Below are 14,160 nucleotides of genomic sequence, written 5' to 3' on the forward strand. Positions count from 1 at the left end.
ATTACTATAGAAATGACTACACTTGTAGCTCAATTTGTAAGGAAATAAAACCCCTGTAACATAATTTTGGAAAGGAATGCTAATATACTGGTTATAATTACACATTCTGTCATTTCATTAACTGGCTACATAAAACTAGATGTAAACAAACTATTCATTCTTAACAGTGTTCTTCTATTAATTTCCTCTTTGGGGAACTTTTATGGGGAGATGGGTAATGGGGAGAAAGGGAGAGGAGCTAGGTAAGAACTTAAAAGGTAAGAGAAAAAGGTTACTTACCTATAACTGTAGTTTTGAGAGTTTTGCTCCGGCAGATTCACACGCTTGGGATGTGTGTCTCTGCTGCTATGGGCTTGGAACGAACTAAAAAAAGAAGGGCCCACAACAGGCATCCAAATGCCCCCTAACTGATCCAATTATTGGAAATAAAGTTATTACAGCTTCACTTCTTCCTAATTCAAAGAATCCACAGTAAGATTCCAAAGAAGTGGGTGAAATGGATCCTCAGAGGTAAATATATAGGGAAAAAAACCACATATACGAGTAGGTTTGTCTCATATAAAAAATGCTTCTAATATTTTTAAGTTACAAAAAATATTAGCCTCCCAATGAAATGGTTAGTGACAAATTATTTCATTACTCTTCTCACAAACTCCAGAGAACAGTGCCTTTTAGAAGTAGAACACCTTCATCTGTTAAAACAGGTGATTTATAGAAGTGTCTTTGAAGTAGCCTAAAATCTAACAGTGAGCACACAATACCATGTATGGAAGAGCTCAAACTAAAATTTAACAAATTTGAATAAAATAACAAAAATAAAGCAATTTGGAAAAGTGTCTCTGAAAAAAGATGGGTTACTTTCTGTTTTTTCAAGTAATTTTCAAGGTTATTTTCCCTTTTCCCCTTCCTAGACAACTCAGAGCTCCTTTTAACATTAACGTCTTAAATATTGCCAATTTATATTATTTGAAGTTTTTAGAAAAGCATGAGAGATGTTGAAGAATAAACCTTAAACCTGAAAATTAATTCAGTAGCAGGTCTAAATCTTGAAGAACAACAAGAACTTCACGTAATGTTCTAGCAAAGGTTTAGACTGAAAGTGAATGACTAGCTTTGAACTACTTGACCATACACATAAATAACCCACTTTTATCTGAAAAGCGGCAAAGCAGAAGTTAATGCAAAGAGCTGAGGTTACCAAAACTAAATTTCTCCCTCAGTGTCCTCCCCCCAGCCAAGGAAAAAAAGATTCCTTAGAACAGAAATTCCTGAGACACAATTTTCTAAAACTCAACAGGATTTTCTATACTTTCTTGGAGTAGTCAAATTCAGAATGTGAACAAAGCACAATTCCAGTTAAGTAAACAAAATAGGTTCAGAATATGGACCTCTGCTTGTTTCAAAAGTATTCAACAGCACCAAGCAGTACAGGAAACGTGACTACTGATGGTAATTAGGAGAGAAGAAAGTGTGCATGAAGCTTCACTACCTTTCTAAAGAAATTGTATCATCAAACTATCACAATGGACCTAAGCAGAGAATGGTTCACTTGCCATCGATTGTTGCGGAAAAAGCTAATTCTTTTCTGTATTAGCCCTCCCAAATAACTTTTTTTCCAGTTCAGATAATCTGAGTCTTGATATATAATAGCTGAATCGATCCATAGTATTACACTTCCTTTCAAAGGAGAAGATATGATCTAGTATTGATTGACAACTTGTGTCCGAAAAAGGTATACAGGCCATTGTGAGGGGGGCAATGGGAACTGAAGACCTGAGTTATGTCATGTGCCATGGATTTATTTATTTGCTCTGAGAGTATTAAACATAACAGATGTCTTAGAATGTAACTTTTGATGCCAAGTGCCTTGATCTCCAAAATCTCCAACTATGCCTTTCATTAACAGATACAGACAAATTGCAAAATTAATGAATACACAGAGACTTCCTTCACGGAAAAAGTGGGAAGAGGAGATGGACTCTTTGTCCTTCCACACAGAGGACAAGGATGAAATCAACATTTTCAAACTTTGCAAATCTCTGTCTTGATGAAAAGATCATATAATTCACTTAAGATCCAAATAGACCAAAAGGATAGAACTATAAGAACAGAGTTCTGAAAAGCACTCAGATATGAGGCAAAAGGTCTATATTATAAAATCATTCCTTATGCATATCTGACATGCATTAGGTCAGATCTGCCAGATTGTGCATTAGTGATTTTTGCACTGAGAATTCCTTTTTCAGAAAGCAAAAGCATGACAATTGGGTTCCAGAAAGATATGCCGCTTTTCAAAGAAGAAGGCACTTCTGCAAAACTCTGTGTTAGTTGCACCTCTGAAAGAGAGACTGCCTCCTCCTACTTTTAGAGACTTTGGTTGGTGGAAGCTAAGTATTTTAACAGTTTTGTTAGAATTAACGGTTTATTACAGGAAGTACTATAATTATCAAAGGGCTCCCCATTTCCCACCTGTACCAAACATGTTTATAAAAAGACCTCAGTATTAAAAAAAAAAAAGACCTTAGCATTGCCGTAGGCAAGTGTAGCAGTTGCATAATTTTTAGGAATAACGTTCCCCCTCACCCTAGATCTCTGCCTCTCCTCTGGAATAAACCATTCCACAACACTACTGGTTCCAAGCCTCAGAAACAACGTGTTATATTCAACCAAAGCCTTACTGTTAAAAAGAAAGCATCTCAAAACCTTTGATGAAGCACACTACTATAGAGATTTGATGTCTAAGAAGAGACCACTAATCTTCTATCAAAATTTGTGACTACAATTCTACTCAAAGTAATTTATCGCAGAACAATGTGTGCCTGCACAGAAAGCGTAGTAATATACATTCCCATGCCTCAATTACAAAAGCAGCAAAGGTGCTTTCATGCAGATATCAACATGTGCTAGTACCTTGATTAAGTTCTCTAGTGGGAGGCTTGTCATTATAAAGCATCACCTAGCACTATGCATTCCTGTTCTAATTAGAGGGAGTACTTGCTACAATCACACTATTTTCTTGACTTAATGTGACCTAAAGTTACAGTATATGAACTAAAATGCACAAATGCCAGGCTTTTGCATAAATACAGTAGCCAGCTTTACAAAAATGAATGACATATTTACGAGTTATTGGATATATTTCTAACAGACGTATTCCCATAGGAACAATAGAGGAAGCTTCCTTCTGCAGCCACACAAAACCAAACAGCTACAACTAGAACAATCCCAGAGTGTATCAACTTGTAGACATAGTACAAACTTACAAGCAACGGCAAGAGCATTACAGAAAAACAAGAACCATTATTTCTCCAAGGTAACTGCTTTTCAGGAAACCTGTCCCAAGACTGCTAAAAATACTTCTACTCAATACTACTCATGACTGAAACCTCAGCAGCCAAAGTGAAAAGAGCTGCTGTCTAGCATAGGGGCAACTTACCACCAGCGAATAAATGGTGATCATTTGTCCCAATATAAGGCAGCAACTCTTGCACCTGATTCATAGCAACTGCAGGAACTCAGGAAGAACCAAGACTTGCCAGAGGATGCAGATAGAAGGGAAGCATAAGGTTGGAATCCATATTTGAGAAGATGGTTATTGAGTAATGGTGAGGGGGAAAGAATACATTCTATAAACATCACTTCTTTCCCCAAAAGAAACAAATCAGAGTCTGTCCATGGCTAAGTAATTATGGTAAACAAAGTTCACAACTAATGGACAACATTTCCTGAAAGCCAGAACAAAAGAGAAAGTGTGTTTTAGTCTTGCTTTAAGTGCTTGAAGGCTGCTGTGGATCATCAAAAACAGAGTGCATTTTTCCAGATGCTTATCAGCTAAAACAAGCTGGAGATTCTACTTGAAGTGGGTGGATATAAAAGTAGTTTTTGAAGTATTATGAGACAAACCAGAAGCTCTCCGTCAATAAATTTAAAATTAGTAGAAGAGGTTTAAGCATAGTAACAAATTCCCCATTTCATTAAATTAAAACTAAAGACAGCAAAGGTGAGCACACATTTTCTCCGTATATTCACAATTTGTCCTGAAAAGACTTGATTTAGATACCATATAAGAAATACCTGAGAAGTTAAACCTTTTAGTAATTGCAACAATCACATTTACAAACATACACACACACAAGCTCTCTCTTCCTCCTTTTCCCCTCTCCCCACCGCCCCATCACCTTTAAAACCAGAAAAAAATCTTTGAATAGGGAGAAAATTTGTGCTCTCTCTGCTGGTTAAAGACGCAAACTGTATGTAAATTCAGTTGTGTCCATGCAAGTATGTCCAGAATTGACCATTTTCACCTATGAACTTCCAAAATCAGAATTTGCACCATTTTCCACTCTGAAAGATTCTTCTTGGGAGTATCTGATAAATTAGCATTACACTATAAAAGATTTTTTCTCAGAAGTTAAACACAGTGCAGAGGAAGCTTCTGAAAAACATGTTAGCCTATCACTACCTAATTTATAAAATACATCTTATCTTCAAGATTTATATGTGGGCTTTGCATCTACTTTTGAGATTTCTGAAGCCTAAGACCTTCAAAACCAGTTAACAATAGAAACAAAACAAAACAAAAAACCCCAAAGAGGATAGATTCAATGAAATCAGTTACCACACCCAGTGCAGCTACTGAAGTGTAAACATTTCAGAGGCTCATCTGGTTCTGTGCCAGAGACCACATAGATATATTGTACTTCTCTAAAGCTTGTAATGTCTACATAATAGTGAATATCCAGTTGAACAAACATTGGAGACAACATAGTAGTATATATTACTCAATTGTTACACTGCCTTTAAAAGTATAGGTGTGATTTTAATCTAACACCTCCTGCACATTAGATTCAAATGAGGATATGAACAGAAACGGGATAAAAGAGGCTTCCTGTATTTTCTTAAATTAGGCAACATAGGTGGTTAATTAATAATTCAACTACCAAAACTTATTACAAATTTTGATTTATGATACTGCTGGGATTTTAGAACCTATAAACAACACCAATTGTACTTCATTTGGTCTCAAGGTTCAAAATAAGGGTAGCTTAAAAAGAATTTTGAAACATAAGAACTTCACTTTCTATCCATTAAGACCCCAAATAAAGAATACGAGATATTAAAATACGCATATATGAGAGATTACAGTTCATTGTTGGAGGGGAATGGAGATGAATGTCGCAGAAGAACCTACACTGAGCAAACAGAATTGAACTATGTGACAATGACAGGAAGTTCTTTTATATATATATATGGGGTTTATATGCATATATATATATTTATATAATATATATAGTGTATACACACACACAATCCTTTTACCTTTATCTTGCACTTCTTTTGAAAATCGCTCCCTTTCAATAGCTGATTCACGTTCTATCCGCTCAATTTCAGCCAATGCATCCAATTCTACTTCATCATATGACGTTATAGTTCCTTGTTGCGAAACCTGTTGCTGTGTCTGTACCACAGGAGTTTGAGGTTGTTTTGCAGCAACTGAAGTGTTCTGTTGTAAAACAGGCACTTGTTGTGCCTGAAGGAAAGCTGTCTGTTCGTGCTGCGGCAAACACTGAGCAGCGTTTAGTGGGCGGTTAACATCCTGTGGAGTAACGGGTGTTTTAGAAGTCTGTCCTGGGTACTGCACATTAAAAGGAATATCACCCTCTGACACACTGCTGTTTTCCAAACCAGAAAGCATATCATCCTGCTGGTCCATATCCGAAGATCTTACACGAGAGAGTCTTAATGTAAGCTTAGTGGAGTCCTTGGAAGGAGAACTAATGATATCATACATTGCAGCTTTTTCAGTCTGGTCTTTTTCATCCTTGCCTAACTTCATTTTCTTTTGTTTCTTTTGCTTTCTTTCTGGAGAATCTAACAATATGTCTGGGGGAACATCTCTAGGTGATGAATAAGGTGGAGGCTGAGACTGTTGGATTAAAGGTTGTCTTGATCCTAGAATAATAATTCAGAAAAACTGAACAGTTATGTTGTTTCATGTTTATATAAAAACATACTAAATATAACCTACATAATTTTAATGTGTATTTCTACATATATCTGTGTTCACAAAAGGTCTAAATAAGATTGCTAGGAAGCACATCATTCCTAGATCAGATGTAAGCCAGATAGTTGTAGTGTATTTCCTAGGAATTTTAGCAGTCCATTGCAGGTAGAGAAGGGATCATTTCAGAGAAGATGGAACAAAAAAAAACCCACCACCAAACAAGAACAAATAAAAATAGTACCTGTAGGTTCAGCATATCAACTATTAGAAAATGGTTAATGAAAGCAAGTTGACTACGGAAAAAGGAAAGATCAAAAAGATTCTTAACAAGGTCCAGTGATGAAGACTTAATGATCAGTATACAGGCATTAGCCATTTCAGCCACATACTTATAATAAAAAAAAAAAAAAAATCAAAACATACACAACCTCCTTAACTTTGATTCTGACAGTTAATTTTCAACTTTTTCCTTTCCTTTTTTTTTTTTAAATTTTATTTTAGGTAAACTCATTCCAACCTCCCTCACTCATTACTATCTAGAAAGCACTAATTGTCTTAAGATATTTTTCTACCATTCCCTGCCTTCTGTCTCCTCCTTTTCTTTTAATAACATATGAATTTTTACTTCTACATGTACTCATTCCAGACTTTGAGTGTATCCAGAGAAATTTTTAAAAGAGGACATTTTTGATTAAAAACATTCTCCAATTAATCACATTTAAACATTTTGTTCCTCAAATTAAACCAGCTCCCCGTGAATGTTAGCTGACAAACAAAAAAGCTTTGAAAAACAGAGAAGCTTTTAATCCTGTCCCAATCATAATTCTGAGCTATAATTTTTTTTTTTTTTTTTTGGGGGGGGGGCGGTGTCAGAGAAAAACCTATTGGCTGGACCAACAGGGCCAGCCTGCTCTTGTTACAGCAAACGTTTATCAGATTCCATTTATCCACTGGGGAATAGTGATCTATAGAAAGCAGTGACTGAGATTATTACTAGTCATTCTGGTTCAGGTCAGTACTTCTAACAACAATCAAAAACTAATTGGAATACAGGTCCCCACGTGCTTCGTTCAAGAAACATGACTACACAAGAAAGCAGCTTTATTCTGCAGCTTAAAATTTCTACCAGGTATTTTAAGAAATATTAAGAATAATTAAGCAATGTACTGACCTGTAGGTGAAAAGAAGAATGGATGCCTCTAGGAAAGCTTCAATTCACATGAAATGTGTGCCTTTACTGATTACTTTTTTGCACAGACTGCTAAACTTATTTTCGCTCCCTACTACGTTCTATGAGAAGTCCTACAACTTCCGTATGTGGAGAGCAGGGTATGAAATGGGTTTATCTTACCCCTTCCTGACCATCAGCAACAACTCCATATTCTGCCAATAACGTCCACAATGTTGGGAAGCCCTGTTTTGACTCATCCCAATTCTCAAGACCTTTCAATACTCCACTTCCCCTCTTCAAATTATACAGCACACTCAACCACCAGTACTGAAGTCCTGGCTACACCCTATGAAGGTCTCTCACTTGCCTTTCACCACAGATTCCTATTCTCATGACGCTCCTGCCACCCATCCATTACTGTCTCTTTTGGTAATTTACAAGATTGTCTTAGTGTAATGTATAGTAAAAATCTTTAGCTACCGATTTCTTTTATGGTAATGACTACCACTCAGGAAACAGAAGCTGCATTTTTATTTCTACAAATATTAGAGGCAGCTCAAAACTTTTCAAAGAGATCTTACTGACATCTTCCTCTTGAATTATCTCTTAAATGAATACTGCTGAAGTTGTAACAATGGAATATTTACTGTTTTTCACAGTTACACTTCAGAGGACATAGATTTGATTCTCCCTTGTCCTAAACTTTTAAGTATATATGACAAGATTGTTATGATTTGGTATTAATTTGATATCTGTCTGTGCTGAAAAAGTAACACTGCAGCAAAAGACAAGGTGGTTCTTTTTATCTTTGGGTAGACTTGAGGAGGTCAGAAGGATTTCAGTGCATTCCATTGAACGTACTTAGAATCCAGTAAATGAAGAAACAAAAGTAAAGTTATTCCTCTCCTAGGCAGCACTACGAATAGGTATTTTAAAGTATCTTCCACCTGAAGGAAACTCCTGAAAGGTGTTGATAGTAAGGCCTGTAAGCTGCATTTTAAGAGTACACGTTCTGGCAATAACTTCACGTATTTCTGAGACGTCTAATGATGGTTAAGCCTCTGGCAATGAGAAGGCTTAGAAGCTACAATGCCTATATATTCAGGTGAAAAGAAACTGAAAAAGATGCAGCATTCTGGAACAGTTTCACTCTACCACAGACATTAGCAGTTTTGAACAGGTATTACATATTGAACATGTACCACATTTTGTCGTATGCTTAGACTTCAGACAAAACATCACCCATTATACAGAGAGTTGTGCCTATTACGGTTGAAGTCAGTCTGGAATATTTCCTATGGGAGAAGGGTTGAGCCATTACATGTTTGAGAACAAAGCTCTTACAAGACTTATTGATAACAGAAGAAGTGTTTTTGTGGAAAGAACACACAGACAGACAGGTATGATCTGTTTGCGGAAGCAGTCGAGATTCCAAGGTTGAGAAGGTTTGTTCTACAAAATGTTGTCAATGGAGTACATCATACGATGATCCTCAGAAATGATCTTTGGGAATGCACCAAACTTCAGAATGTTCTTTTAGAACAAAGAAATAGGTAGGCAGCTTTTGAGTCTAAATCTAGGGCTGTGCGGTGAATCAGGAGAATAAAATTTCACTTTCTGTAGTTGATCTTCCATAGTATCAGTAAAAGAACTTCATGCAATCTCTTTTTATATGGCAGGAATATGTAAAACATGTGACATAAAAGAGATTCTCCACTAATCTGGGAAGGTTATTGTATCATTACAGAACAGCAAATACTGATGATCAACCAGGTAACACCAAATGTAGCTGAGAAGCACATAGCATCAATAGGAAATAAAGCCTCTACAGAGGACAAATACGTTCATCAACAATACCTCCACAGTCTTTCATTAACAGCCATTCTGACAACCCGTGACAATCCTGGGACTGGTTCTCTACATGAATTAGTTTTCCTACTGATTCCTAGTGTAGATGGCACTGAGTATGGAAGAAGTTTTATCAACTGCTGTAGCAATTTGTAAACACCTTTTTTCTGTGACTCGACTGATTTCTTATTAAATTGTTTATAATGCAAGCAACTACAAAATGCATTGTGTTAACAATGACTTAGCCTTCTTAAAAATGTAAAGTTTCAAGATCACTTCTTGTTGTTTACCCCTGGAACGGCTTCACTTGCTCACTGTGCATCAGTAACTTGGGTAGCAAACGTGTAAGCTTCTGTCCGGGAGACTGCACACATCACTGACATCTCCATCTTATGGTTTTTGTCTGCACATTTTCTAAGCACACTGCGGTACTCGCATCTTATTTAAGCACTTGTGATACTTTCTCTGATCATCTCTGAGCCTCTTCAGAGAAAAGACCACTCGCCTTTCAAAGCTGATGCACCAAAGTCGCAACACTGATCACATTCTTTGTTGTGATCCACATGGATAAAAAACAATTATTTACATTACCAGGAACTTAGGATTCACATATTTTACGGCATTTTGAAGAATTAGCCTTCCACTTGCATAACAACAACTTCCAAAGAGTCACTGAAAACAGTATCTTCATATTCCCTTAAGTCCCTTGCAGGCAAAGGTTCTCAGATGTTGACAGAAAGTCTTTCACCCATCCTATATCCTCTTTTGTCCAAACTATCGTTCCCTATGCACAAAAGCTGGAAAAAACTGCTAGTGAACAAATGAAGGCTAATGTCTAATACTTGGTTCATAGCTCATTGGAGAGAAACTTCAGAAACATTCAAGTGTTACGCCTTTTTAAATCCACGGCAAAGTAATCCTCAAGACTCCAGGGACATTATTAAAGTGGGCACCAAATTGTTGTACAAACCTGGACACAGCATTCCAGACTTTTTACTGGAAAAGTCTTTGGAAAGAGAGGCTTTAAGGAATGTATATGTGCTACATGTGGATTATTAGACTTCACATCTGAGTAGTTCTACTGTAAATAAGTTCCTAAAGGCAGAAGCTGGAGGACAAAAGAACCAGAGAATCCATATTGCATTCATACTTATGTTTGTCTGTTGGAGAAGCTAAGAACCTGATGATGACAGAACCTGAGGAACACCTTACTGCCAAAATGCTTTAAGAGACTGCAGTACAATGTGTAAAAGGAAGTGTCTCACTTTTTACATTTAATTTGATCCTATTTACCACTTTCATATAAATGGAAAGTTTTCATGAAAATGGGATCAGACAAACCCACTCTGGAACTCTTGCTAAACAAATCTCAGAACTGGCAATAATCATCTTGAGAATTTGTGCCTGCAGCAGACTCAAAAAGGGAAAAACAGTCCCTTCAAAAGGATGGTAAAGGACTGTTGAGAGCATTACACATAGTCTGTATGATTTAAGTACATGCTAGAAGAACAATTTCACCATAAGAATTGAGAAAATAATAAGGAGGTAGTAATCCAAAATGAATTTGTTAAGAATAAGTATCATCAAATTAAAAAATTTTATTCCGCAGAGCAGTATGTCTTGTGGATTAAAGAGAACTGAGTGTCATATCTGGACCTTAGCATAGCTTTCTAAATAGCTTCTCATAACAATTTCACTAACAAGCTGAGGAATTATGATCTAGACAAAAAATACTGTAAGATTGCAGTATACCCTATTGCAAAACTCTGTTCATAGACTTACTGATTGTTCTTGATAAAAATGGATGAAGGGAGCATAGGTGAACAAGTGCAGCTTTCCAGAGCACTGTCTCAAGAATAGTAGTTTAAAATATGTCTCATTAATAACATCTCATGTAACAGAATTGGAGAGTATTTTATTAATCTAAAGATCATAACAGCTTTTGGTGCTCAGTCTTTGAGAGACAAGTCCACAACTTTTTAAAAAAATAGAATAAAAAATTACATTTTTCCTGACTAATTTGAATAACCTCTTGAAACAAAAGAAACTCATTGAGAAGCACAAACTTTTTACTCACCTAAGAAAGAGCAGCTGTAACAACATGAGAGGAAGATAGCTACGCTCTACAGAAAGACAGTGACATGTTTTAAACAACTTGCAGTATGAATCTGTATTAGCAGACACACTCTCATATACCCATCCTTCTAAGTCTTCAAATAGAGTTGTATCTACAAATTGGGACAGTACAACATCAAGACAAATGCAGACCATTTAAAGTTCAGATAAAAACATTGAAGACAATTAGAAGCTTAAAACTGATGACTTACGTACAGATGATAGAAAGAAACCTTGCTTTTCAGTCTGTAGAAGATTTTGTCAGTGCAAGACATGGTAATGTTCTTTGATATGTAAATGACTGCTATAAAAAAAGGACGTAAATTGTTTTTCCTTGCCCACTGGAAAGTAGGCACAAAGTGTCATGCTTCACTGCAACAAAAATGATTCAGGCTAAGCATTAAGAGAAGAGCTTTCTAGCACTAAGAATCTGAACAGGTGGCATGACAAGAGTGAGCAAACTCCATTACATAGAGCATAACAGTTTAAAATTCAAACTTAAAAGGACAGTATATGAGACAGACAAAGAAGAACATACATTTGGGAGGATTTTAGGGACTGATGGTATTCATTTTCCACATACTCTTTCAATAGTTCTCAGGGAAGAGTCCCATCACTTTCTCCAGAGCTTCAAATGCCTAATGAAAAACTCAGCTTTGGCTCTTTTCGCTTAGAACTACTGTATTCAGAAGCATCCTTGCATAAAAAACCTGAGACTTGAAGAAAGAGACAAGAATGAATGTTTATTTTGGCCCTGTCAGAAAAAAAATCTTTGAATAGATTTCTTCCACGTTTCTTTTGAAGGAGAGAGGGTGAGATGATAATTTTTTTTAACAAGCACCTTTGAGAGCACTGAAGACTGTACTACAGATTTGAGAAGATTCCTCATTCTTCTTGCCACCCACTGTACATTCAGAGACTACGTGTAGAGGAATGTCTCTGGACAAGTCTTATAAATCCCTAAGAACATAAAAGTAATCTTTTCAAACTATTCAGAAAAAACTCAAAATACTCATTAACAATTTCTGGAGGGAATACAATTTATTTCTGGAAAAGAGTGCAAAATTATATAGTTTCATAAGGATTGTTGCTAGTCCTTACAGATGTTTTCCCAGGAGTTTAGGAAACTATACGGAAACAGGACTGTAAATGACATGAACTCTTCTCTTTCAAAAGCAGTGAACTAAAAACATTGTGGAAAGCTTCCCTTTGCACAGATCTTTAGAAGCTGTCTTAAAACAAATAAAGATCTTTTCTGAGGTTCCAGAGCAGTGAGAAAGTAGAACAAATGGATAAAGGATTTTGATGAGTAACCTGTCTTGGGTAATGGAAACCACAGAATATTTTATGAGATCAACTAAAGGTAAACACTCCATCTGGATTCTTCATACATGAAGTCATAGAAATGAATTTTTCAAGAAAGTAGATATGGTAACAGATGATAACAGGAAAGCAGAGCCATGTTTGCATAGCTAAAAATATAAAATTTACATTAAAAAGAAAGGAAAAAGACCAGCCTAGAATTTGTGGATAAAGCATCAGCTGCTCTGGTACCTTTACTGGAGCAGAAGTGAAGCAAAAATTTCTGTAACAAAGAAATTTTACTCCACTGAGTAAGTGAATAACCAACCAAACTAACAAATGTAACTTCTGCCATTTCTCAAATATTTGCCTGATTTCCAAACAAAACTTCTTTCTCATTCAGATTCTGTCAATCAGACAGCTATGTTCAGTCTCCAAGTAATTGAAGACCGTGCAATCACATTCTGCAAGTCTCCAGAAGTCCTTGCCACTTCCATGTCAAAAGTACAGAAAAGCAGTCTGCACCCGCACCTTTGGCGATTGCCTCAAGTTTCTATGTTGTGTAAGAAAGCTTAGGATATTATAACATACTTCCTGAGATCTCTCTCTGAACTGATGACTTTTTGTCCTCCCAAACAAACAATTAAGTATTTTGCTAATTTTCTTTATCAAAGTTTGTGATCTGTCAACCAAACTTTCAAGGGCTAATGACAGTAGCAAAAAAAAGCTTAGCACAGATACTTGCTGTTTGTTCACCACTGGAAAATTTATCAGCACAGCTTTCATTCCAAAGCATAGGCCAAAACCTCACTGTCAGGGATCCCATGTTCTAAACAACACTGTAATTATCCACACCTCTTCCACAAATTTCTAAAATACAAGATTAGAGGAAGTAAATGTCTGGGAAGATTACTGCAGCATCAAGAACTGCTTCTCTCAATCAGCATTCACTAATCTTTTTAAGAAGGCAAAATGGTACCACCACTAGTAACTATTTCAGTTGCATGCTTTATCAGTATGAAAAGTAAAGCTAACATACAGATAAATATATCAAAAAGCTCCACTTCCCCTTTTTTAGCCCCTCTAACGCTGAAACATCTGAACTGTACAACCAGATTGTTGTCAAAAAGAAACTGAAAAGGCATCACTTCACAATGGGGATCTGAGACTGCCAACTGAAACAACAGCAGCTTTAGACAAAAAGTAATTCAAATATTCTTCTGGCTGAGATGTATTCATGTATCTGAACGGAAGAAGCTTAGATTCACAATATTGTTAAACTGATAAGCTCAACAAAGAGAAAAACCAACCACGTTCAGCCTTTGCCATTTACACAAGTCTTACAAGTCCTTTAGCTCAAGGTCTCCTGAAATACTGATGCTGCTGGCATGCTATACACTGGGAATCACAGAATGCTTTCGGTTGGAAGGGACCTTTAGAGGTCATCTAGCCCAACCCCCCTGCAGTAAGCAGGGACATCTTCAACCTGATCAGGTTGCTAAGAACCCCGTCCAGCCTGGCCTTGAATGTTTCCAGGGATGGGGCCTCCATTACCTCTCTGGGCAACCCATTCCAGTGTTGTTCCACTTGCCTCTCACTGGCTGCCTGAGCCACATTTCTTCTATCACCGTTTAACACAGTACACGCCTACAGAAGACGAACCACAGAGATCACTTAGCAGTCACAGGATCATAGGATAATTCAGTTTAGAAGGGACCTC

General features: G+C 36.6%; 1 protein-coding gene across 4 annotated transcripts in view; it reads right to left on the minus strand.

The window, feature by feature from the left end:
* NIPBL (NIPBL cohesin loading factor) overlaps positions 1-14,160 on the minus strand; it is a 173,146-nt gene that overhangs the window by 76,383 nt on the left and 82,603 nt on the right. For 3 of the 4 annotated variants that reach the window (XM_075411750.1, XM_075411746.1, XM_075411747.1), the window contains exon 9: positions 5,320-5,952. The exons of the other annotated variant lie outside the window; for it this stretch is intronic. In XM_075411750.1, coding sequence (XP_075267865.1) covers positions 5,320-5,952 — 633 coding nt within the window. The remainder of the gene's footprint in view (positions 1-5,319; positions 5,953-14,160) is intronic. 4 annotated transcript variants of the gene reach the window in all.

Source organism: Opisthocomus hoazin, chromosome Z (assembly GCF_030867145.1).
Source record: "Opisthocomus hoazin isolate bOpiHoa1 chromosome Z, bOpiHoa1.hap1, whole genome shotgun sequence".
Lineage (NCBI taxonomy): Eukaryota > Metazoa > Chordata > Aves > Opisthocomiformes > Opisthocomidae > Opisthocomus > Opisthocomus hoazin.